This window comes from Passer montanus, unplaced genomic scaffold (assembly GCF_014805655.1).
Source record: "Passer montanus isolate IOZ18808 unplaced genomic scaffold, ASM1480565v1 scaffold28, whole genome shotgun sequence".
Lineage (NCBI taxonomy): Eukaryota > Metazoa > Chordata > Aves > Passeriformes > Passeridae > Passer > Passer montanus.
In genome coordinates, this window is record NW_024367483.1 from 3,717,123 (window position 1) to 3,743,898 (window position 26,776).

General features: G+C 38.8%; 1 protein-coding gene and 1 long non-coding RNA gene across 2 annotated transcripts in view; one reads left to right on the forward strand and one right to left on the reverse strand.

Moving 5' to 3' along the window:
- CHMP2B (charged multivesicular body protein 2B) overlaps positions 1 to 249 on the reverse strand; it is an 11,634-nt gene extending 11,385 nt beyond the window's left edge. Inside the window, exon 1 of the mRNA XM_039713233.1 lies at positions 112 to 249. Coding sequence (XP_039569167.1) covers positions 112 to 145 — 34 coding nt within the window. The 5' untranslated portion in view covers positions 146 to 249. The remainder of the gene's footprint in view (positions 1 to 111) is intronic.
- Positions 250 to 2,741: 2,492 nt separating this feature from the next.
- LOC120504113 overlaps positions 2,742 to 26,776 on the forward strand; it is a 37,063-nt gene continuing 13,028 nt past the window's right edge. The window contains exons 1-2 of the long non-coding RNA XR_005627949.1: positions 2,742 to 2,800; positions 4,776 to 4,877. This is a non-coding gene — a long non-coding RNA (uncharacterized LOC120504113). The remainder of the gene's footprint in view (positions 2,801 to 4,775; positions 4,878 to 26,776) is intronic.

Consider the following 26,776-nt stretch of genomic DNA (forward strand, 5'->3'; position numbering starts at 1 on the left):
AGTTTTCGGCTCCCGCTGCCCCGGAGCCCCGGCCGGGACCAGCCCCGCGCCCGGGGCCGTGCGAGGGCTGGGGGCGGCCGCTGCCGGGGCCTTCCCCGGGCGCCCACTCACCGTCCACGGTCTTCTTCTTGAAGAGCGAGGCCATGGCGGCAGCCGGACCCCCGCAGCCGCCTGGGCGGGCTGCTGTCGCCTCTTGCTCCGGTGACCAGGAAGCGGCCGGGCCGCGATCGCCCACCCGGCTCCGCCTCCCGGCGCTGAGGGGCGGGCCGGGGCCGGGCCGGGGCTCCGCGCTGCGCCCGCCCACCCGGCGGGGCTCGGCCGGGGCTGGCATGGCCAGGGCGGGTGGCTCGGCTTCTCTACCTCGCTGTGAGGTTTTTCTGTCTGTCCGCCCTCGTTTGGCCTCCCCGAGCCGCGGGAGAGGCGCTGCCCGGCAATCCCAAGGGCGAGCCGGGCCGGGCGGGGATGTCCCGGCTCGCCGCTCCCTGCCCCGCTCGGTGCCTTGGGTTCTCTTCTTGTACGCGTAGTCATTAAAGATTAAACTGAAAACATACCAAAAGTTAATTCGGCAGCGTGGTGCTCGCCGCTTTGTTTTGTGACAGCAGCGGTCTCGTTGGAAACAGCAAGTTTTCACTGTTTTTCATGTGCCCCTTTAGTTATTTTTCACTGGCTGAAATCTAGATCATGTGTACGCATATACTATGGGAATTCAGCGGGCTTCTATAAGGAATCCTGGTGCGTGGGCATATGGAGGGATTTGGGCACAGTTAAACAATTAAGCACCCAATTAAACACACAATTAAGCAGTGGGGTCGCTGCCTGTCCGTGACAGATGAACCATGGGGTTCGGAATTTTTTGTTCAGGAGCATCCCGGCTCTCACCACAAGCCATTGCTGAGTCTGAAGAACTGATTACACATTCGTTTTCTTGGATATGCCTTTGTCTGAGGGTCACAAGCTCTGCTGTACACAAGAGTATGGAAAAAGGAATAATAATTTTCTTGGTTTCAATATGTAATTACAATCCTTAATTTTTAATAAGGTAGTTTATAATGTAGCTGTGGTTTCATCATTGGTGATTGCCTACATATGCATCATGCCCTTAGAAAATAAAAGAGGGCCTTTATTAAAAAAGACAGAGCTGTACGTTTGAATACCAGCTACATATAACTTCCCTTACTTTGAAGTGTTGGGGATGATTATGTTAATGTGCAAGGAAAAAAAAGTGACTGGAATGTAGTAATGCATTTTGATGGCTAGATATAAATTCAGCCTGAGAAACAATCCTAAGTTTATGGTTGCAGTACCCTAATAAACCACACTTTTATAACCTTGCATGGAGAAACAATCTATTAGATTATTGTAATAGCAGTGTAAGGATGTATGTGGGCATGGGAAGGTACAGAGTATGTGGTTGCTGTCAGTATTCCTTGGTTTTCTGAAAACAATGATTTTGTTGCAAATAGCAAGTTTTCGTTGTTTTGCGTGTGTCCCTTTAGTTATTTTTCACTGATTGTTACAGGCTGAAATCCAGACCATGTGTGATGACATTGATACTGTGGAAATTTGGTCCTTCTCTATGAGGCAAGTTAAATAAAATACACTTTAGAAGTTTATTCCTGCACCCTGTCCTCTTTGTTAGGTCAGACCAGTCAGACATGGGTTAGTAAGCAAGACTGAAATCCTGGTTTTGAAAATGCACAGATGAGGGGGAGGAGAGCACTTGCAATTTAGATTCAGATCCCCACTTTCCTTGAGAGAGAGGCTGGGCAGCTTAACTACAGGGTACTCTTAAATTGTGCTAATGAGCTATGAGACCAAAAATGCATTTTTCCATAATATTTCTTCATGAATGTTTAATTGTGATGAGATAAACAAAGATGTCCATAATAGGCTTCATGACTGCAATAAATACAGTGTGTCTGAGCTATTGCTTGCCAAGACTTTTCTGTGTTGTAAGCCTGAATGCTGGAATGCTATTGAATGTATTGATAGTAGTGATAAGAGAAGCCCTCAAATTTATCATTTCAATTAATAATGCTTAAATATCAGTGTTTCTTTTAGATTCTGACTTGCTTCGTGATCTAATCATCAATCAAACTTTTCTGTGTTGCAAGCCTGAATGCTGGAATGCTATTGAATGTATTGATAGTAGTGATAAGAGAAGCCCTCAAATTTATCATTTCAATTAATAATGCTTAAATATCAGTGTTTCTTTTAGATTCTGACTTGCTTCGTGATCTAATCATCAATCAAAATGTAAAAAAAAATACCTTAGTTCTTTATGCTACGGACAAATTTTAAAAATCAATCAGATGGAATAAATAACCTTTCCTTAGTGACTATATGCAAATATCTCTAGCAAACCAAAGCAGAGACTCTGTGTTTTCTGTTTGTTTGATTTAGAGTGAAACTGTGACACAAAAACTGGTTTAGCAGAAGGATACAATGCCCTGTATTAATTTACAAATTAAAACCTTCAAGTCAAAATATGAAAAATGAATGAGTAACAAAACCAGATTAAAGCTAGTGTTCAGTGTTCCAGAGTGTACTTGGAAAAAGACAGGAGGGAGGGTTTGCTTTTAGAGGTAGAGATAAGCTATTCTAGCATTGGGGCAGTGGAGTATTTAAGCACATAGTTAATTTAAACCAGGTGATGAGGTTTAGGTGGTCAGAGGAAATGGCTGCTGTGAAGAGACCCTGAAAAATTGGTGCTTTCAGGTACTGCTCTGTAGAATAGTAATGTGTCAGATTTGAAAAAAAATTCCTTTCCTGACCATGTTCTTGGGAGAAAAAAGGAGAGGTGAGTTTTCAGATGTCTGAGCATTGAAGAAGATCTTGAGGTCAAGCTTGAAGTCTTTTCAAGATTTCTGGTTTAATGAAGGTTGCTAGTCTTCCCTATCTCCTTTTCTAGTGTGAGTAAAATATTGCAAGTGAACTTTCACTGACAGCTAAGGCAGATTGTCTTGGGATGCTTTGTGGATAATGACCCAAATTCAGCACTGTTTGATCTATTTTGGGCCTGTCTAATTCCTGCTCTGCAGATATAAGGAAATTAAATGAGGCTGTGTGTAGTGAAGAATGAAGTGGTTAACTTGAAAATTACAGAGGCCTGAGAAAGATAAATGATCAAAGACTGTATAAATGTATTTCTATATGAAATGCATAGCACTTTACATGTAAAATAAAGTTATGAGGAGAAGTGTCTTTGGTGCCTCAGCAAGTGGCCACTTTCCAAATTCTGCAATGCTTTACCTTATCCTGGAGGAGCTCCATGGGAATCAAACTATTTACTTGCATAAGGGTTTCTGAGATTGTGCTAAAGGTTTCATGTGAAGATGGGCTGAGATAGGAGGGGAGCAGAAAGGAAAAAGCAGGGAGAAAATTCCAGACCCTAATGAAGCTCAGGCTGCAGTTCACCCCAACATCTGGATCTGCAGTGGCACCAGGGGAATGTGGCTGTGTTCAGTGTGGTGTTGGTGTTAAATATGTGGCTCTGCTGAAGTCTGGGTGTGTGTCATCCTGCACTCATTAACTGGTGCTTTCAGGTACTGCTCTGTAGAATAGTAATGTGTCAGATTTGAAAAAAAATTCCTTTCCTGACCATGTTCTTGGGAGAAAAAAGGAGAGGTGAGTTTTCAGATGTCTGAGCATTGAAGAAGATCTTGAGGTCAAGCTTGAAGTCTTTTCAAGATTTCTGGTTTAATGAAGGTTGCTAGTCTTCCCTATCTCCTTTTCTAGTGTGAGTAAAATATTGCAAGTGAACTTTCACTGACAGCTAAGGCAGATTGTCTTGGGATGCTTTGTGGATAATGACCCAAATTCAGCACTGTTTGATCTATTTTGGGCCTGTCTAATTCCTGCTCTGCAGATATAAGGAAATTAAATGAGGCTGTGTGTGGTGAAGAATGAAGTGGTTAACTTGAAAATTACAGAGGCCTGAGAAAGATAAATGATCAAAGACTGTATAAATGTATTGCTATATGAAATGCACAGCACTTTACATGTAAAATAAACTTATGAGGAGAAGTGTCTTTGGTGCCTCAGCAAGTGGCCACTTTCCAAATTCTGCAATGCTTTACCGTATCCTGGAGGAGCTCCATGGGAATCAAACTATTTACTTGCATAAGGGTTTCTGAGATTGTGCTAAAGGCTCCATGACTTTATTCTTGGGAAGGTGGGCTGAGCTAGGAGGGGAGCAGAAAGGAAAAAGCAGGGAGAAAATTCCAGACCCTAATGAAGCTCAGGCTGCAGTTCACCCCAACATCTGGATCTGCAGTGGCACCAGGGGAATGTGGCTGTGTTCAGTGTGGTGTTGGTGTTAAATATGTGGCTCTGTGTGGCTCTGGGTGTGTGTCATCCTGTTATCTCTAACTGCACTCATTAGTAATGGAACCTGGCAATGGGAGTGTGCCCTCCATGGTGGTGAGGACTTGGAAATAGAGAGGCACAAAGCCTGGGAGGATTAGAAGAAGTTGAAGCAGAAAAGAGCAGGCGAGGGGTGGTGGCCAGCACAAAGTCGGGGTGTAAATATTTGAAGAGTAAGGAGTTGGAAATGGTAGCAATAAATGAGGACAGTCCTAGGAAAGAGGATAGAGAAGGTGAAGAGGAGCTGTTGGTGGCTGAAGATGGTGGAGGTTTCCTCCCCTGCTGCAGTTCTAGAGGGTTCAAATGAGTTCAGATTCATTTGCCTGCTTTGTTAAAAAAGAAAGCACTTATTTATTTGTGCAAATGTAAAAACAATGTTTTATACAGCACATCTCACCCTCAACTTGCAGATTTAGACACCGTTCCAGCAACATTTGTGGAAAGCTCATGAGAACTGGAAAATACTTCATTTGTAAGAGGAAAATGGGGAGTCACATCTAGCAAATACACAGGTATGAAATAACCTTTATAAATGCTGAAAGTAAAATTATTGAAATTGATTTCATAAGATAAAATTAACTGTCTGCAATAATGCCCATAGTGAATTGCTGTCCAGTAAGAATAATGCCACAATCAGTGAGGTGGCAAAGGGAAACAAGTTAGTAAGCTAAAGATCAGTGGATTGCCTATTTGAAAATAGCTTATAATGCTAAACATTTTAGTTTTTAAGAAGTGTATTTTTTATTGATCTAGAAAAATATTGTGGAATGTGGTGAAGCTGAAATATATGAGAATGTTTTACTTTCCATCTGTTCACAATTTAACTTGAACTGGGCATGTGTGTGAAGCAGAGAGTGTATTGTTGGTCTTGTTAATAACATAATTGTTTTTTGCTTTCCCCCCTAAAAAGAATCAATTGCCAGTAGACTGCTACTCATCTAAGCTCTACACCACACAAGGTGCAAAGGGTAGAGGGTAATACACATTTAGGTGTGTAAGCATGGCTTGATTTAATTTGTTCTTGTGAGTGCTTGCTGACATCTATGGAGATTGAGATTGCCTTTTTATGAGAGAGGGTATTTGTGATGTATATGCTTTGCTTGATACTCTGCTGAATTTGCTTGACAGACCTATGAATAAATAAAAACCAGTAAGAATGAGTTGAAGGAAAACTGTAGTGCCTGAAATGTGAAACGTTACTCTAGTTTGCTGAAAAGCTTTTAATGAACTGAAACCTTGAATGTATAAAGGATGTTGTCTTCATCTCAATTTTTTTCTCCTAAATGCATTTATTAACAATTCTGGGGGCAAAAAAACCGAAACCCAGAATACCACCACCATTAAAAAAATCCTCAACAACAAAAAGAAAACTGCCAAACTCCCTCATCCTTAATATATGTGAGGGTAGGCAAGTTTTTTCTGTTGCACAGAGTTAGCCTAACAAAGTAAGATACTTATGTATGCAAGAGTACACCTTACTTTTAGTCACTTTCAGCATCTTCTTAATAAAGTAAGAGCACTTTGAACTGCTTATTATGTGCATGAAGTTCAGTACTTTGTGAAGACCCCTAAAAGCCTACCCCCTCCTTACAGAAATCTGGTCTTAATTATCACCTTGATTGGTGCTAATAGGACACTTCTGACTCATAGACTGCATCTTTTATAACCTTCACGTCTGATTACAAGGTTTTTCCTTCATGGAAGAGCAAATGCTTCGCTATAAAATAGTGCCATTACTTTATACAAGCAGAGTCAGTTTTGCTTCAGTAATCAAATACAGTAGGACATCATATTTCTGTAGGGCATTCATGAAATCAGAGGTTATACTTTTAAGAGCTTTTGCTTGCAAATATCATTTCTTTAAATGACTTTTCCCAGGGAGAAAAGGAAATCCAGGCTAGCAACAAAATAGGTAAATACTGTTAGCATTTTATCACAAGCTTCAAGACTTCCTCAAGGCATCAAGTTCAGAAAAAAATAGAGTAAGATATTATGGGGAGGATATTTATTATTACAAACTGCAAAGTCAACAGGGACTGTTAAATGTTCTTGCAGTCATAATAGCCTATCTCATGTTAATTCTAGCCCAAAGCTCTGTGACTCTTTATGTGCAGAGATAATGGGGGGTAAAACTGTATTCTTAGTTTAGCACCAGATTCCTCCCAACCATGGAAAATAAATTAAGGAGCTTCACAAACTAAAAATGATTTGGGCTTTGGAGGAATTCCCAGCAATAATATACAAGACTTATTACCCTGGGTAGTTAGAGGGTCCCATATGTTTATGGCTGATAGTAGTCATTTTGATGGAATATTGCCTCAGCAACTTGTTTTCAAATAATTTGCCTGCAACCCAGATCTGTTGATCCTAAGAGAAGATCTTAGGTTCTTAAGAGAAGATCTTTTTGGTAATGTCATTCTTGTTTTTAATCCCTATGTGTCTCTTAGATAAAATATAGTGTATTTTCCCCAGGAAAAGTGCTCCAATAGTGGTCAAGTTTCTACATTTAATTTAGCTGGAGTCCACTACATATCAAAGTTTAAAACATCAAGGCTTGAAATATATGGGTTCAGATTTTCGAACATGTGCATTTTGGGGTTTTTTTTTGAGTAAAAGACACTACAGGTAGTTGTTCTAAAATCATGTCTTGAAAATCTAGAAAATCCAGCTTAAGGTTATTGCTGTCCATTATTTGACATTGTTATCTAGGAATGGCTGCTTTGGGTTTGGAATGCCATATAACGTATGGGGGAAAAAAGATCATCCCCCAGAGAGTATATTGTCCCACAATAGTAAGGAATAATATGTGAATGTCAGCAAACTGGGCAGTACAAAGAGAGCAGAAGTTAATTTATGTAGCATCACATATTGTCTGTGCATAGGTGTCAAGTTATTGCTGTTCATTATTTGACATTGTTATCTAGGAACATGGCTGCTTTGGGTTTGGAATGCTGTATATAAGGGGAAAAAGAACAGTCCATCCCCCAGAGAATATATTGTCCCAACATAGTAAGGAGTAGTATGTGAATGTCAACAAACTGGGCAGTGCAAAGAAAGCAGAAGTTAATTTATGTAGCATCACATATTGTCTGTGCATAGGTGTCAACGTAAAAAGAAGTTTTAGAAGAAAACATCAGTAAGGAGAAGACAAAAGATGCTTGTTAGAAGCAAAATTAATAACAGTGCCCTGAAAGCCTAACAAGAATTGAGGGAATCAGTGTGGTCTGTGAGGGTGTGGAGTTTGGGGTAGGCCAGGGAAAGCCTTGAAGACACCTGCACTCTTTGTGGTGAACAACCAAAGGAGCCGCCTGGAAGAAGGCAATGAAAATACCACTGTGGTCAAAGAAATGATCTAAAGAAATGGTCTTTTGGGGTTACATTTATTGAGTGGTATCATGATGGTATTCTTGAATCCATGTAAAGATAATTTTAATATATTTAGGAAAGTTAACATTTCTTTTAAATATTGAGGGAATAAAAAGTTATCTCTTAAAACTGGAAATGTCAGTTCAAGGAGCTCTTATCTTGGTCTTGTTGGTAATGATTTATATTTTCCCCAGGGTTCAGAATGCTTGTCATTTACACTGTCCTTTGGGTACAGCTATAGCTGCCTATGGCCCAATCCAACAAAAAATATGTTCAGTTCCTCTCTGATAAAAGTGTATATAAACCTCACAGTCACTAGAACCTGCGCTGAAAGCATACACTGCCAGAAAGATAAATTTTATATTGCATTGGACCCTAAAGTGTCATAAAAAATGGCATATCCTTTTTTCCCCCCCCTTTTTTTTTTGGTAGCTTTATGACCAGCAAGACAGCATCAAGCAGTTTATTGCAGACCTGGTTTATGCCTTGCAAGAGAGCAGTGTAGTAGACCCTTGTGCTCCTTTTTTTTTTTGGTAGCTTTATGACCAGCAAGACAGCATCAAGCAGTTTATTGCAGACCTGGTTTATGCCTTGCAAGAGAGCAGTGTAGTAGACCCTTGTGCATGCTTTGTTTTCAGCACCAACACTGGAAGCAATTTTGAATCTCATTTGATTTTAGTTGAATCTATGCTCTTTTTGTTGTCTGTGCGAGCGAATTTAAAACAAAAAAAATTAAACTAATATTGTTTTTGTTGTTTAAAAAGGCATTTAATTTATTTTTTATTAGCTTAAACTGTATTTGTACGTCATGTTTAACAGTTTCTTTCTTGACCCTTTAATGCCATCGGCACTTTATACAGCTAGGATAAAACATATGCCATTTCCAGGGATGGGGAGAGGCACTCAGCCACACATTAATGAGGATTCAATCCTACAAAGCCAGGCAAGATATTTGAGCACATTAATTTCAGCAAGAATTCGATGCATAATCCCTATAGAAGTTAATTGGGATGTTTCATTGGTAAACGAGGTAGCCAGGATCCATGGAAGTGCCAGTATCCTTCTGGGAGGCTCAGCTGTCACTGACAGAAGAGGTGTGAGCAGCCTCTCCTTTGCTGGTATAGCATCAAGTCTCCCGAGCTGAGCCTTGGAATCTCATTAGATCCTGATTCAGGGAACTTGTCTGGCTTAACCTTTAAATTGGTTTTGGAAATGCATCTTTGTATGGTGGCTCTCTTTTCCTTAGAAATGAGTAATGTGGCAACTGTTTGCGTACAAAATATCATCATTAAGCTCACTTACTCCTTGATTCTGATAGAGCTGTAATTGCCAAAAAAGAGTGCATGACAGTTATGGACCTTGGCCCTATTGTAGAGGGAGAACATGGACCACAGAGGGTTGTGGTAGCCCAGTCCCTTAAAGCTGTTCTGAACCAGCACTCAAAGGGTTAGTCATTCTTTCAGCAGAAAATTCCTTTTATTGGGATTGCATTATTTTCTCTGCTGTCCTGGAGATCTGAGTCCCTCCAAGTAGGAGGGAGTCTTGTGGCTGGGGGAAATGCAACTGGCTGGAAAGTCAGGGAAGAGAAATCTGTATGATTTGTTTTGGTGGGTTTTTTGTTGTTGTTTTTGTTGTTGTTGGTTTTTCTTGTTTGTTTTTGGTTTTCTTTTTTTTTTTTTTTCCCCAGCAGTGATTTCTGATTGTAGCTGCTCCTGGGAATTAGATATTTTGGTTTAAAGGATAGTCCCTGTATACCGGGTATTTTAAAAGACAGTGACAGCATTTTGGCCTGGGCTGTTTTGTTCAGAGTTCTGCTGACTACATCACTTAATAAATGAAGTATTTCATTATTAAGTGTCTGCTCAGAACCAAGGAAATTTGTAATGTTGGCCAAATTCACTAACTTAACAGTTCAGCTGTCAGTGCAGTATCAATTACAGATGGTTCTTGTGGTTTTCGTTGCCATTCACATTCATGGAATGCCTTAATAAAGGGAATAAAAAGAGGATTATCATGCACTTTCCTCTTGTAGAGAAATAGATGATACAAGCACATCAATTTTGTCTCACTTATAAATAGCTCCCGGAAACAGTGGTCTATGAGGGAATAGGGCTGATTGACTCATTCGTTGTGAATAATTTAGCCTCAAAGATTAGCATTTTTGTACATGTATTATCCATGGAGGACTGAATTCATCTATTTGTTATTATAATCTTCCATTTAATAGTTTATGAATTGCTGTCTGAATTTTTTGGAGATGTGCTTAATTCACTGCTTTGTTATAAGGGATGTGTGGTGGTCCTCTGAGTCATCTTGACAATTTTTGAGTCCTCGCTGGCGGACTGGGACATTCAGCTCGAGAACAATGACAGAGTCCACAGCTCTGTGTGGCCACATGAGGAGATGGAGAGGATTCATATGCCAGCATTTTTTAGGAAATTATTGTCATGATGGGGGGAAACTCTTCAGACTTGCAATGGTTGTGAGGGCTGTTTTGCAGTGATTTTTTTTAATTCCTTTTTTTGCAAGACCTTGTGCAGAGCAAATTCCCCTTTTTTTTTTTTTTTTTTGAGGGTGCACAGTATCATGGGGTCAGTGTGGGACTGGGAATGTGAAGTCCATAGTTACATCTCCCAGGCAGGAAGCACTGCATATAGAGATAATTGAGAGCTCCTGAGGAAGGTAGTGCAAGTGCCAGAAACAAGCTGTGTACATTAGCATGGTATTCTACCTATTTAAATAGAATAAATCAGGATTCTAGTTCATTAATTTCTTGGCTATTTCTATTGAGTTGTGTTTTGTGTGTGCATCTATGTGTGTGTCCATTGCAAATATGCACATAAAATGTGTATGTGCCTCATTTTCTCCCTCTTACTCACTCTGCACTGGGTTAGAGTGGCCTTGTTTTTCAGCCGCAAAAAGTAATAGCAATCCTTTCCCACTTCCTTCTCAAGACTGTTGTATTTTAGTCCACATTTTTGAAGTGCTCTGAGCATGCTGACCATTGGTATGGAAAACCCAACAGTGCTTTTAGATTGCCAGGGTGCACTAATGAGTAACAAGAGGAATTAAAGTTATAATCACACAAGCAAATATACAAAGCCACTGAATGTTAGTTTTATGCACGGTTACAATCGATGTCAAAGCTATAAGATGTTGTATAATCAAATAATTTATTAGGCACAGCTGCTTAACTGCTGACAGCAAAACAACCTGTAGCTTAATTGCTCCTTCAATTGCACTGGTTTTCCGCATGGTCCTTCTGGTCCCAATACCCAAAGCAGAAAAACCCTGCCTTAGGCTTCCTGAGAGTTGTGCAAGACACTGTGGGTCATAACTCATCCATGTCAAATTAATGTTGCTGTCATGGGGCATCAGTGGCATAATGAAGGGAGAATAAGGGCATTAAGGAGAGTTAGTCCTTCAGTAGGACTTCCCTTCTAATTTCATTGATATGCTAAATAGAATTGTATCTTTTTTGGGTTTTTTCCCCTAAGAAATGATGACAATGTTAAATAAATACTTTGAGGAAGAGACATGAACCTTGTTTTAAGGTATTAATAATTTGTTTCCATTCAAAATGGAATTGTTCTATACATTTAGAAATGCAATAAGGAAAGTTGCTATATGCTATCCATTCTAAAATTTCTTTTCCTCTAAGTTAGTTTTTGATGAGTTCAATTATTTTATTCCTGCCATATTCTGCCATGGCTGTTTTTCATTTTGTTTCCAGTATATGCAGCCAGGTAGATGAAGAATATGAGTTCAATTATTTTATTCCTGCCTAACCTATATTCTGCAATGGCTGTTTTTCATTTTGTTTCCAGTATATGCAGCCAGGTAGATGAAGAATACTGAGCCTTAGTGACTTGCATGCTTGGGGATCACTTTAAGTAGAACCCAGGAATGTCCTTGATTGTCAATGAGAGAATTTGAGAAATTGTGCTTCATTTAATCATTGAAAACTTTTACATGTAGTGTTGGATTTTCATAATAATAATCTGATTTGGTGCATGAGTCTGTTGCAGGGACAAGGGATGTTCAGTCAAACAAGACTTATGTCTTCAAGTTGTTAATTTACTGTATCATCACAAACAGCCCTTCAGTCCTATGATGTAATGGAAAATAGGTGCTTATTCCTGTTTTGAAGATAAAACTTTTTCCTGCTTTATGTCCATGTGTGAAGGTTATGTCAGTTTAACTTTAGCCTTCACCATTAAATGTTTCAGATTTTGTGAATAGCTCTGCTGATAGATACTGTTGAACGTGTATTCATAGGTCTTCACACTTTCTGTCTTCAGTGATTTCTTAAACTAGTAAATACATAGAGATAGGAATAAAATTTAAGTTAGTGTGTCAGGTAAAACCCTGCTTTTCATTATTGTTCTACTTTTTATTTATCCAGTGGTAAAGTCCAATGAATCTGAACTAATTCAATAGGATTGTGAGTTCCTACTGCTTTGCAAATACACCACTTGGATTGGGAATTTGCTGAACACTGGGATTGGGCAAGATCAGTTGCCACATTTCTTGTCTATACTGTACTTCCTAGCCCTCCCTGTGAGATTTTTGTAGGCATTTTAACCATGTGGCAGCTCATCCTCTGTGCAGACCACTTAGCACCTTTTTCTCTTGTTTTGTTCAGCCCACACACATGTCATGGCAGGTTTTCCAGTGTAATTTTTAGGTCATATCACTTATCATTCTCTTGTCTCTGTAGAACTAGAAGTGAGAAGCTGTGAATTCCATCTCGGCACTGGTGCAAAAAAGCTCTGAAATTTGATCTCATGCCTACTGTCTTACAGCTGTGTCTGCCTTGAAAGAACATGGCTGTAACCTTGAATGTTTGGTGGCTCCCTAGTTTTCAAATACGCATTTAAAGGAAAGGAGAAATAAGTTGAAAATTTAGTTTTCTGGGTTAAACTTACTTAAACAGTTGAATATGATTAATGTACTTTATCATATATTTGTCTCCGCTAATTTCTTCCAAGATAAGTAGTTGGATTCACTTTTATTCCTGAGAGGTGTATTTGGTTATTTTAACAAAGGGCAAGGGGAAGCTGGAAAAAGTCTTCATCTTCCTTTGCATGGTGAATTGTAAGTGGAGTGATTTTGTCAGGAAAAAAAGTAAATATTCTTATGTAACTCTTTCCACTTTGTTTCCAAGTTGTTCTACAGGTCCCTCAACAAACTTGAGGCCTGTTTCTATACATCCATTAAAAGTCAGTCAGAAAGATAAGCTGTGGTGGACTTAAATTGGTTTTTCAAGTGTTCAACACTGTGGTAAAATTCTTATGGTGGCTTCTAAACAAAAAATGGTTGTGAGTCAGAGCAAATGAGTTGGTGATGCACACAAAAGGCTGTATGTGTGTTATTTATCTGTTTATTTTGTACAGCCAACTGAATGGCAATATCAAAAGATGATAATTTTCCTTTAGACTATTCTTCTTTGTCTTTGAACTTTTCTCAGTTGGAGACCCGGTTTCCCAGTTTTTCCAAGTACTTTACCAAGTGTAAGTACTTTACCAGATTCCAAGGAAATAGAGCCATAAATTTCTTACAACTCTTGGCCTTTATTCCTGTTTTCAATTTCTAAACAGAAGGATTATTCATAGAGTGCTAAACTCGGAGTACCACGAATACAGCTCAACAAACCGAGTTTAAAATCACACAAAAGGGGAAAAAATAGGTTACCATGCTGTAACTAGTCCTGAACAACAAACACGGTGCTTAAAGACCTTTAGAACTAGATTAGAGGAAACACAGGGAAGTAAAGAAGAGCTAAAGGGAACAAGCTGCTTCGGAGGGAGGATGGGGCCACACGATTCCTCCCCTTGCTGGTATCAATGGATGTAGGAACAGTGTGATATATTCAGTGTGCCAGCATTTGCATTACAAATGCTTGTACTGGGTTTAGAAAAGACCTAACAGATTGTCATTGCCCAGAGCACTGGCATTACAGTGATTGCTCCAATACAACACGGACTGGTAAAGTTTTTCTTAACCCTTCTGCTACCTCCCTCCAGCTTGAAATAGAGTTGTTTGCCCAGAGTTAGCTTTCCTAGACAAGTGCACATTTTCATGCCCGCAGAGATCTGGATAACACAGTTACCTCTGTTAATCACTGGCATCTGGGATATTGCGTGATTTGAGATGTGATTTGGATTTTCTCAAGTGCTGGAGTGATAGATGATGCACAGCTCACTCAGAGCACTGCTGAGATTGCACCCAGGGCTGGCGGGAAGATGAAGTATTATGCAGGGCTTTTCACACATTCTGTGTTTCTTGTATTGTCTCCAGTTTTCTGAAGGCTGTGGCAATAAAATTAACAGCCTTTTTCATTTATGCTTTTGTTACTATGCTGCCATTTGGTTTAATTTCAGTTGTTCTAATTGAGTTTGGTGGAAGCTGGAAGAGAATCTTGTCCCCTAAATGAATACATCTGGAAAATTGTGAGGGTTTGTTTAGTGAATCTTTTAAAATTCCTCTGTAAATAAATTTTAAAAATCCTAATTTTCATTTGCCTTGAAGTTCTACATCTAATTCAAAAGTAGTGAATTTCAAAATTTTAAACTTTTTAACCTAAAGATCATCTCATTCCAACCTCCCTTCCATGGGCAGGAACATCTTCCACTAGACCAGGTTGCTCAAAACTCCATCCAAGGGTGGGGCATCTGCAGCTTGTCTGAGCAACCACTGCCAGTGCCTCACCACTCTCACAGTAAAGAATTTCTTCCTAACACCTAATTTAAACCTGCCCTCATTCAGCTTAGTGCCATTCCTCTTGTCCTGTCACTGCAAGCCCTTGGGAAAAGTCCTTCTCCAGCTTTCTTGTAGGCCCCCTTTAGGCACTGGAATGCTGCCAGTTTGTCTTCTGGGAGCCCTCACATCTCCAGGCTGAACAATCCCAACTCTCTCGTGTTTTCCATCCCACTGAAGCAAAGCAGATCCCTGTAGGCATCCATAAGCCCCAAGAGTAGTTAGAAAAGTTATTAATCACCTCAGCAAAGCATTGACAATTAAAAAAACTCCAAAAACAACAAACCCACCCCAAATCAACCCCTTTGTTTTATTAACTCAGTGAAAGAAACATTTTATATTTGAAAAAATATTTTAAAACTGATGTAGCTCTCAATTTAACCAGTTAATCAGTGTTTTGTACTGTGATGTCATCTTACATTTAGAACTGATTATATTACCAAAAAACCCCTCTGCATCAACATATAAAATATTAATATTGATGTAAGTTGCATCAAGCAATTAATATATGATAGTTTGCAACTAAATGTAAGTGTCCTAAACAGGTATCTGAAAGAGGAGTATAAAACTTCAGCATTTAGTGGGCAACTGACATGTATTTTGAAGGAAAGACACAGAAGTAGCTATTGTTATCTGGAAACCACTGTCCTTCTATAAAGGATCTGTATGACATTTTTAAAATGGCAGCTTCAGAAGATTACTATACAAAATTATTTCAATGCATCAGAAACAAAGTTTCTCCTTGTCATAAAGACATTAGGTCCAGCTTCATGACTGGGCAATAACGCATCCAAATTAGTTCCTTATTTTATTCAGATGTCCTTTGTGGAGTATATCATCATGTTAAAGATTCTGAATGTATAAAAATAACCCCACAGGTACTCTAAGCACTTTCTTTCAGGATAGAAATATCATCTCTGATAGGCTGGTATCTTGTCTAAAGGAGTGTCATTGAGAAGGTAGTATTTTATGGGGGCTGTTTTTTGGCTCTTGGTATTAGAGTCTATAATTATTAATTAATTTATGACTTGCAGTAAAAATCTTCCATAAATATTCTATGTAGAAGACAAAAGGGTCTAACATGAATGTGTTTCAAAATACTGTGTGAAAGAGGATGTAACAGCATGGTAAAAAGAAATGGCATCATAAAGCTGCATTCCAGAATCTGTGCAAATGTCCTAAGCAATAATAAATAGGATTTTGTGGGTGAGGGATGGTCATTGTATCCTTTTTATCATCTCTGAGAGAAATGAGCTGTTTCTGCAATTATCTTGCCTATTCCATCAACTTAAAACAACCTTTCATTCTGAATTTTAAGAATGGGTTTTGGCTGAAAGAAAAGGGCAGATTTGTGATTATCTGAATCGTGAAAAGACATAATATTTTATTAGCAGTCTTGGCAGCAGTACCCATGTATGCAAGCTGTAGCACAATCTATGGTATTTGTTACAGTAAAATCTAATTAAAAATTAAACTAAGCTGATGGCATTCAAACTGCCATTGGAGAGGGGGCACTGGATTTTGTGGGTCTCTTTGTACATATGTGTGCTGCTGCCTTTTTGTTCTGTGGCAGCCAAACAGCTTCTGTCTGAGCTCAGAAATGTGTTAGCCTGCAGTCGGTTTGTGAGCTGTTGTCAGACAGCAGACACACAGCCTGGCATTTGCCAGGGTTTTGTGTGATCCTGGGTAACTCCTGTGATCCTGGATAATGTCTCTGCCCAGGCATTTTCAGTGCTCAGACACTGGAGCCCTCTTTTCCTCTACAGTTTTACTCAGCATCATCTTATTGGAGATTTAGACATGCAAAATGGGGTTTATGTGAGTTTCCTAGATAAGAGCTAAATCAAAACAGCTGAACCCCCTGCTGTTGGCTTTGCTCTACTCCAGGTCACTGAGGATGGCAGTGGTAAATCTCATGTTTCATTTTTGCATATGAAGAATGACAGCTCAGTACAATGTTTTCCTGTACAACATGTTAGTCTGGCATATAAATGCACTCCTCTTCTTGATGTGCACCAAAGGCTTGAGACAGGATTACAGGAGCTGAATAAAGAGCAGGATGTGCCATGGTTTGCTTTCACTGACAAATGTGGCTTGTGCTAACTGTCAGCAGGGCTTAGAGAAAACTATCTTTTAAGTCAGGACTCTCATACATACATAGTGAGCCACCTGCTCTTCTGAAAATTAACAGTTATTCTATGCAAGTTTCCGTGCTGCCACTTTGTTGGATTCAATTTCTACACTTTCAGCTGGATGTGATCAGCACATGGTCCATTTCCTTCTCTGTTTTCTATAATATCTCTTTTGAAAAACATACCAATTAGGGTAGAATTGTGATGTTTATTCCTTTTTTGTGATGTTTATTCCTTTTTTAAAAATATATTTAGCCAAAGAAGACTAACCCAAATATATAAGATAATGAATTCCAAATATTAAGTGAAGGTAAACTGTGCAGAAAAAGAAGTGAATTGGTAAAAGAGAGGTTGCGCAATCATTTTATGTAGGTGCTTAACACACTTGTTTTTCTTACACACAAATTACACACAAATTTTTTCTGTGTGTAAATCTGAAAAGGAAAAAAAAACTTGTTAAAATTTTCATTATCTTATTAAATTCAAAACACTGTGGTAATATCTGTAACATTATTTGGATCTTGTATCCCTCGTTTCAGTGTGCAGAGATGCAAGAAAAAGTAGTGGTTCTGTAGTTGGTGAAAGTGTCCCCTAGACAAGGGAAAGTGAAGCTTGACCAAAGACTTGGAACAGTTTTGCACCAGGGATATGAGGGGAAAATTGTAAAGAAGTAGTGAAATATTAAAGGCAATCTCTTTTGCCCCTTTTTTTTTTTTTTTGGCCACTGTGATTGTCTCCACATCAGGGAAGTTTTCATGATACAGAATTCTTAAAGTGTTTTTATTCAGAGTGGGTTTGTGTTCATGTTTTAATGTTTTCCTGTGCTCTAGAATATAATAATGGTTGTAATAATTAGCAGTACAATTGGGAGCAGACATGGCATCCAATGGAGTTTAATGAAATTTTGGTGTAGCCTGAAATTTCTTTTCAATGGAAACAAATAGACTGAAGTTCTTTCCTGGTGTCCCACAGGAGTATCTCCTGTGATTTTTTGCATCTATTAAGGTGATTGGCAGCATTTTCAATCCATTTTCCAATTATCTCGCCAAACAAATTTGGAAAATTCAATTGCCTAAAGCTCCTTTCCCTCCCTGTCTCTGCCCCCCACCCGCTTCAATTTATGCTACTCCTTATTTAAATAAATTGAAGAAAGAGAGAAAAAATGCTCGGTAATGTTTGCTGTGGAAAATGTAAGAGGTCAGATTCTTATGGAGAACAAACTGAATTTGGTGAAACTATGAAAATACTTCTCCAGTCTTTATATCCTTTGATGATTTTACCAAAAACTGTTATGGAGTATAACATACCTCTGTGCTCTCTTGCACTTTTTCACAATAGAGTGCACTGACAGTTTCTTGTGCAAGAGGCTGGTGTATTTTGAGTTGAGAATTTTTGTCTGTATTTTGAGTTGAGAATTCAAAACTGTGATATTTTAGATTTACTTCATGTACATACAGAGAGGGTGTTTTGTAGAGAAGTTTCCTCCCCCTCTCCCTGTTAGGACTTAATTTTATATAGACAGGCACACTAATAGTCACTGAAAAGTTATTGTACTTAAAGAGAAATAAGGTAGTTGGGTTTTTTTGGGTTTTTTTTGTGGTTTTTTTTTGTTTTTTTTTTTTTTTTTTTTTTTGGTTTTTTTTTGTTTTTTTTTTTTTTTTTTTTTTTGGTTTTTTTTTGTTTTTTTTTTTTTTTTTTTTTTTGGTTTTTTTTTTTTTTTTTTTTTTTTTTTATTTTGTGTTTGTTTTTTTTTTCTTTTCTGGATGGAAATTAAATTCATAACTTGTTAATGTCTGTTTTATTTCCTCACTAATTACCATTTTCCACCCTCCTCCCTGTCCATACCATGGTTAATGGCTTAGGTGCAAAAATTGGCAATGGATAGGAAAAGAGAACAGAGACCAGTGGTAAATCTAAATATGTAAATGCATTTCAAAAGTGGTGTCCTTGACATTAAATCTGTAAAAGATCCTCACTCAGTCTTCACATCATGCTGCTGCCCAGCATCCTACCTAAGCCTATTACTGCTCATACTTGCTGCCAGAATATTCATTAGCTTTTTAATCTTTTAATTCCTATGTGACAGAGAAAGAATGTTTGGCTGTAATTATGTACGTGCATATGGGTGGTATGCCCATGCAACCCAAATTTTATTTCTGTTCTTCCTTTTGTTATTGCTCTGCTTCTCTTCCTGCATCTTTACAAAGTGAACAATCAACAACCTTCTGATGCTGAGTCTTGGCACTGGGCAAACATGTGCTTCCTGGAGAAACACTTGTGAGGCTTTGTCAGTTCATCTGGAAAGGTCCCTCACATCAGGAGATGTTTCTCTCCATCTTAAATGTTCTTTTGTCTGGTGGACACTGACAGTAAGTCCTTGCCAAGAGATTACTGTGTGGTCAGCTGGCAGGACACTGAGCCTGAGTAATGAACTCAGTCCTGGGGATGTGGGCAAAACAGCAGTGAGTGCAGAACTTCAGGCTAAAGATGTCAATGCTGACTCCTGTGAGGTGGCACCAGAGCTGGAGCATCATAAGATGCAATTCCATGAATCTGTTTCTGGGTTTAAAACACTGCTCCTACAGAGTGTTGTGGTGCATGATATTTCACCAGAGTACAGTGAACCACCACTCCCAGTGGTCAGTAGCCAACCACTTTGACTGCTCCTAGAGAGCACAGTAAACCACCACTCCCAGTGGTCAGTAGCCAACCACTTTATGAGGAGCAATTGTATCATGGGAGAAGTTTGGCTAGAAGACATCCACAAGTCCACAGTGTTCAGGGAGTGTGTGGAAATGCTGACTACACCTTTACTCCTCATGTGATGAGCAATTGTATCATGGGAGAATTCTGACCAGAGTCTCCAGAAGACATCCACAAGTTCACAGTGTTCAGAGAGTGTGTGGAAATGCTGACTACACCTTTACTCCTCATGGTTTCCTGAGCTGTGTACTGAAATTGTCCATGTCTGGACATAGCCATGACTTATGCTCTCATGGCCAACTAAATGGGCTTTTTTGTATTTAATTCTGAAATGCAATCACATTGTGGTTGCCTTTCTGTGAGACATGATGTCTAAAACAATTTGCCAACAGCCTCTATGGATGGCTGGATTTGAATGTTCCTTTACTGGCTGATCTCTTCACTCCTTTCTCCCATGCAAAGACTAAACACCTCTGTTTGGAAAGTGATTCTGCTGTGGCAGCCTCATGACAGCCCATTGCATTTCCCCAAATCCCTGCTACTTCATTTCAAAGAAAACACCAGCTTGCTAGGGAGAAAAGGCCAAAATATGATTGGGAGAATCTGGTCAGCAAAACTGTTCAAAGGAAAACTTTATTTCCTGCAAGAGCCAAAGTGATTCTTAGGGTGTGTGGAAAGGAATACGAACAGGGCATAGGAGGTAATGGGATGTGTGAAGAGGGAGACACAAAGACAGTGTGTGAAGGAAACAGCAAAATACAAACATTTTTATGGGTGACCATGGCTGTAATGACCTGGCTGTCACTTCATTGTGTAAAAAATACTCTGGGATGTTGTATCAGGCCAGCTGCGTGTGTTGGAGCAGAGGTGCAATTCCCTGACTAGGCTGTTGTGGCTCTGCTGTGTTCTGCACACACTCCTGGACTGAGAACAGTGAGGGTCACAATTAAGACTGCTCAGGGGTGAGCTTGTGGAGTTACCTCGGGTCTAGGAGACCACACAGCTCCATTAACAATGTCCATTTTGAATTGACCAACAGATGGCACCATCAGTCCCCTTTTCTCCTGTGGCTTAGAAACAACTCCTAATGCAAACTATTGTCCAGATCTCTCTGCTGCTAAATCCAGTAATTGCTTTCTAATTAATATTTCATTTAAATTCCTAGTGTCTTATAATAGCGCTTAAGATCTCTGCATGCCTACTTGTGCAGTGAAACAAATTATAAGGATACATATTCATAATTTAACCTGTAATATTCCTGCTAGTGTATTAAATGACTCTTGATTTTCAAGGGGTTTCTAAGTCAATGCTGAATTTGAATAATTTAAGCAGAAAAGGCACAGATGCATACAATAGTGAAGAGGTGAAATGCAGTTTGAAAATTGGTGTAACAAGGTAATTTGAATAAAAAGCATACTGCACTGATTTCTGGATACTCTACCTTTCTCTTCTCTCAGATTTACAGTAAGTTTTTGTTGTATTCTGCAGCTTTAAGATACATCCTCAGGATCTGTAGAGAACTCCATCAACTGATAAAAATAATGACACAGCAGCTACCTTCTCCTGTATTATCTGAATTGCTAAATAGATTTTCAGAATGAGACACTGCTGAGAATGTGTCAGGAATAAGAGCTGCTTGGAGAGAAAGCCAAAAGTCACAAGGAAACAAAGTTCAACAGAGAACCATTATATACTTTGAAGGGATGGATTCTAAGCCATGCAGACATACAGCTTTGATTAGGTAGTGTGGAAGAGAGAGAAAACTGAGGCTATGCTGTGTCTACCATCCTTGCAATGCAAAGGGTTTTTTACTTCTGTTTAAATGGAATTTCCTGTATTTCAGTTTGTGCTACTGAGAGGTGTCTGCCTCCATCACCTCATTTATGCATATTGATAATGTCCCTCTTGATCCTTCTGCAGCCTCTCTTCATAGGAGATGCTCCAGTCTTTAATCATCTTTCTTGGACCTGACCACATGTGGAGAGGGCACATTTTTATTTTGAAAGGCCAGCCATGGTATAAAGATGTTTATTTGCCTGAATGCTTTGGAGAGCCCAAGGTTGTCATCCCTGTATGATCCATGTGTAACTCGTGCAAAGAGTCTCTAAAATATTTCTACTGAGTTGCTTGGCCTCACCAGTTGTTGACTGATTATGTCAGTCAAAAAATATGTGACTAAATAAAATGTCAGTAAAATTTGGAACCAAGATTTTTTTTCTTATAGGAGAATAGCAGTATTATTCCAAATTCTTTGTGGTGACTGAGTACAAACACAAGCTTAACTTGGAGAGCACCAATGAAAACTGCTGTTAGGGTGCAAAAAGCAGAGAGAGGGTTTAGTAGCAAATGCAAAGTGAACTTCCTTTACACTCAATGGTTTGGTTTTTTTTTTTTTTCTTTTTTTTTTTTCCCTGGAGGTATTTTTATCACCATAGGCATTTCAGTTATGTTTTAATTCAGCTGTATGATTATAAGTGCTTGTCATTGAGGATATGTAGCTGGGTAATTAGAATAATAGTGTAAGGGAGAATCTGAGAATATAAAAAGTAGCTAAAAATGACTCTGTTATGATGTAGTTGAGTTCTGCACAGCTGCTCTGCTTTCTCCACCTCACTGAGTGCTTAAGTCACTGGCTTGCTGTCCATTCACACTACACTTCTTTAAACTGGATTAGGGAACAGTTTAAAGTGAAAACTTAATAAGATGGAAATCCAGCAGGGATGTGAATGGAGGGACAGCAACCAGAACAGCATCCAAAGCCTCTTGTGGTTCATAATGAAGTGTGTTCCACAGCAGACAAATCTTTCCTCAGCAGAAGTGAAATAAATGTATTGTTCCATAATAAATCCTGTTTAGAGATCCCCAAGGCCTGTGTCAACATGCTGCTTAAGCATATGCTCAAATCCAGTCTGATTTCATGAAGTACTTAGTCTCTAGTCAGGCTGGGCTATGTGCAAGGAAAGGCTGAAAAATCAGAAAATGTTAATAGATACCCACTTTATTAAGCTTTGTTAGCCCTTTGCTTAGATAAGGTTTAATTTAAAATTATAGATAGTTTGTTTGAATTGGTTTCAAGCTGCTGGAAATCATTAGTAGTGTAGAAAAAAATTATTCTTCATTTTAGGTCTGATTTCAAAGACACAATGAAAGTTGATGGAATTTTTCCTCTAAGTCAACAGGGAGCAGCATCAGGCCTTTGCATTCTTAAAAGTTTTCCAGAAAGCCTTAGATTTCCTTCAGCACACACATAATTACAATTTGAGTCCATAAGAACGCCACTGAAGAAGTCCAAAATGAGTCCAATATAAGAATTCTGAAATCCAGCACTTCTTACTTATGCTGCTCATGGAATAAAAAGCTAAGAGGTCAGAGTGAAAGCTTCAGAAAAAGAAATACCATTTCTAAAATCTAGAGAAAAACCCAACCAAAACTTTGCAACTCTCAGCATATTTTATAGGTTTGTGAGGGGTCCTTGATTTTTATGTCATAGTTCTTTCCTTTAATCAGACCTTTTGAGAAAGAAAGAAGCCAGCAGTTCTCTTGCATGCAATCCTTTACTGTTTGAGAATATGTTGGGAGAAAAAAAAAAGGTGCAGCTGTTCCTGTTCCTCTGAATCTAAAGGAAAGTTTCTGAGTTAAGGACTTGCTTTGTAACCCCAGGAAGGCAGTGGTAGCTTTCTGATTAGCTTTGCTGGGTCTTACATGAACTTCATCCTCTATTGATTTATGGTGAGTAGAGATAATTCTATGGGATACAAAATATTGTATCTTAAATTGTGTGCTGGAACCTCACTATAAATTTGTTGTCCAAGATGTTTCCCTTTCATAATTAAATTGCAGTACCTAGTTTTATTGCTGTTCCTAGGGATAAATCTCTGGTCTGAGAGCTTTCACACTCCATACCTTTATTGCTCTCATTTTTATTACAGGTAAGGGATTATTTTTTACTATCTTCTTCATGATCTTGACAGAAACTTAACAGATATTGGTCTGTTCCTTCTAATTTATTCATTGAGTGGAGAAACCTTGTATTAATAAGCTTTTTACATATTGCCCCATACTTCTGTGTTCTCTTCATCTTATGTGCATGCACCATCAGATTTTCTATAAAATTTTTAAACTTGTTGGTCTCTGTTCTTTAGGACACCCACTGTGCTGGGTGTATGACTTCTGTTACAATAAAAAGAATGTGTGTGACATCGTGTATAGTAACAAAATCAAAAATTCTGGAAAGCAGATCAGGCTTGTGTTTTAGTTATAGCAGCAAACCCTGAACCCCCCTTTTGAAATTACTGTCTAGAACATATGGGCTTTTAGGGCTTTTTAGGGCTTTTCCAGAGAAGAACTTGAGTGGCTGAAACATTTGTAAAAATGCCATTGGTAGTCTTGTCTTTAAAAATAAGATGAAGCTCCAGGTGTGAGAATTAGAACAGAAGATGAAAGCAATGCACAAGAATTATAAACAGCGTAAAATCTAATTGCAGCATTTAACATTTATGCTGTGATGTTATAAATGTCAACCAGTGGTGCCTTCAGCAGAGATTAAATGGCTTGACTTCACCAGTGGGACGGGCACGAGTAGTAATAATTCCAGTTGTTCTTTGTGCACAGCTGTCCCAAGATCTCCCTTGGCAAAGAGTCCTACCTTTGCTACCTTTGAAATGCTTCTTTTGGGATTTGTCAGAATGTTACCCAGGATTTATGTAAATTGGGGAGCCAAGGTGTTGCCATGGCCATCTCAGCTGTTTATAGCTTTTTGATACATAAGCACCATTTGTTGTGGCACAGTTTCTAAAAATTTGAATTAGGAATGGATAACTATGTGATGGAGGGTGCTATCTTTCTGCTTTTACAGGAGGAAAGAATACATGAAATCTTATTTCTCAAACACCTTAGACTGTATAAACAAAGATCAGATTGAAGCCTGGATTGCACCTTGAACCGTGCAACTTTGTGCATTAAATATGGTAATGTTTAAGTGTGTCAAGCTCTTGGCCAGGCTTTGTTGGGTTGGATCACATTTATGGATCTGGAGACACTCCCTCTGGTGGCTCTTGTATCACTTAGCATTTCTACATTTTTTAAAGCTGTTCTTGGTGTATTCTGGTGGGTAAAACTCTGGCAAGTCTTGGTTCAAATTATTTTGGAAATGCAGCAATGTATTTCAATTTACATTCTGCCAACACTGATTAGTGGGCTCTGTTAAAGGTGCCTTTTCAATCGTGCACAGACTTTATTACAAGTTTACCTGCACATCTCAGTCACAGCCTTTGACCCCTGAAAATCAAGTTGGCCATCTCTTGACAGAGGTTGCTAACATTGCTGAAGTTTAAGAAAAGACTATTTTTCCCATCTTAAAGAAGTTATATTTATAATATATATATTTTTTAATCTTTTAGCAAAAAAAAAGCACTATGTTTATTTTATGTTGTGAAATAAAGGGAGAAGAAGCTGCATATCTTTTTGATTTAGCATATATTTTATCACATTTTGTGATGGGGAAAAAATATTGTTTCTAGAAGAAAGAAAACAAAACCAAACCACCTGGATTTCAGCAATAAAGGCTCTTAACATCATCTCTGGTTTAGAGAGCTTTGGAGCCGAGGGTTTAATTCAGGCAAGACATTTTTATGGACTGTCTACAACAGTGACTGGAAATTTAGGAATATATGGGGCATGCAAGGAAGTTTTCCAGTATTTTGAAGTGGCTATAGGATTCTCCTTTCCCCATTCCAAACAGTTGGATTCAGGATAACTAAAATACTATCTCTATGAGGTGTAACTTAAAAAGAAAGTGAAACAGCTTACAGAACTCACAGGAAGGATATTTTCAGGGATATTCAAATTACTTTGAAAGAAACCTTAATTTCATATGCAAATGACAGTGCTCTGGAAGCAGTTTCTCTAATAAGTGATAAGTCTGGGATCAGTTTTCTCTAATAAGTGATAAAATCACAATATCCAATGGTACCCAGCTTATGGGAGAGATAGCCTTTGTAATCAGTTCAGTCTCCCTCTTGTGATTTGATTGTGATGATGTTAAAACTTTGATGGTGTCAACTTCTGTTTTGTGGAAGCATTTATAAAACCCAGTATTTGAAGTCCCCCCAAATATATAAGTGTTCTTTTCAGCTTTGTTCATAAGTTTTGTGATTTGGGTGTTTTCCCTAAAGGCTCTGGAATCACTAAATTGCACTGAGAACATTGTCTTTGATTAAAGTTAAATACTGTAAGAATGTCTGCAGTCTGCCTTTGCAGAGGAGCTCTTTAAATATTGAATTGATTGTATTCTGTTGATTCAAAAGTCAGAAGTGAAAAGTCAAAGCTAAAGAATCACAAACCTCATGACACTGAAACTTGTCTGAGTTTTGGAAGCTAGGTTGCTATTTTTCCTTGAATTTCAAAATAGTGAGATTCTGAACAACTAAACAACATCTGCTGAAAATAAAAACATGTTATGGTTTCAGTAACCAAGAAATTAAATGCTCCAGAAACTGCTCCAGCTAAATGCTTATTGACCAAAAATTAATTTCTTTTCTGTTTTTGATGAAATTCCATGCTTTTACTTTCAGTCTTAATGAATGTGTGTTTTTTTGTTATCTGTCAAGTGAGTGACGGTATTCCAAATTTAAGCTTTTCATGTGCTTGGTACTTCTAACTATGGCCATTCAGAAATTAGGTCTGTTTCTACTCCCTTTCCTGAGGGAAATTGGTCACTTGGCCGTATTTTTATGATTTGAGAAACCAAAATCTATTACTCTTTAAAAGTCAGCTTGTTTTTTAAGGGTGTTTTTTGCATTTCTTAGTGATAGAAACTTCTTTTTCATGCAGCAAGAAATACGTAGTTCTTAATGTTCTGATTAAAACAGTTAAGTATTGAGAAGTTCCTATCTTGTTAGATTTATTTAAAAAGTCATGCCAGCTAGCAGCAATATGCAGTTTCAGTCTGTAGTCTGGTTTTCTTATTGTCCTGGGACAGCAGAATAATTTTTCCACATTTTTTTTTGCACAAAACATTGTTAGCCCGATGCAACCTCTGCATTCCTGATGGTGAAAGGCCTCGAGGGGAAGCTGTGTCAGGAGCAGCTGAGGTCACTTGGTCTGTTCAGCCTGGGGAAGAGGAGACTCAGGGGAGACCTCGTTGTGGTCTTCAACACCCTCTTGAGGAGAAGAGGAGGGGCAGGCACTCATCTTTGCCCTGTGGTGGCCAGGGACAGGACCCAAAGGATTGGCCTGAAGGTGTCAGGGCAGGTTTAGGTAGGATATTGGGAAAAGATACCAATATCACCCAGAGGGTATTTGGGAACTGAACAGGGTCTCCAGGGAATTGATCACAGCACCAAGACTCACAGAGTTCAAGAAGTGTTTGGGCACTGCTCTCAGGTACATGGTGTGACCCTTGGGGTGTCCTGTGCGGGGCCAAGAGTTGGACTTGGTGATCCTTGCGGGTC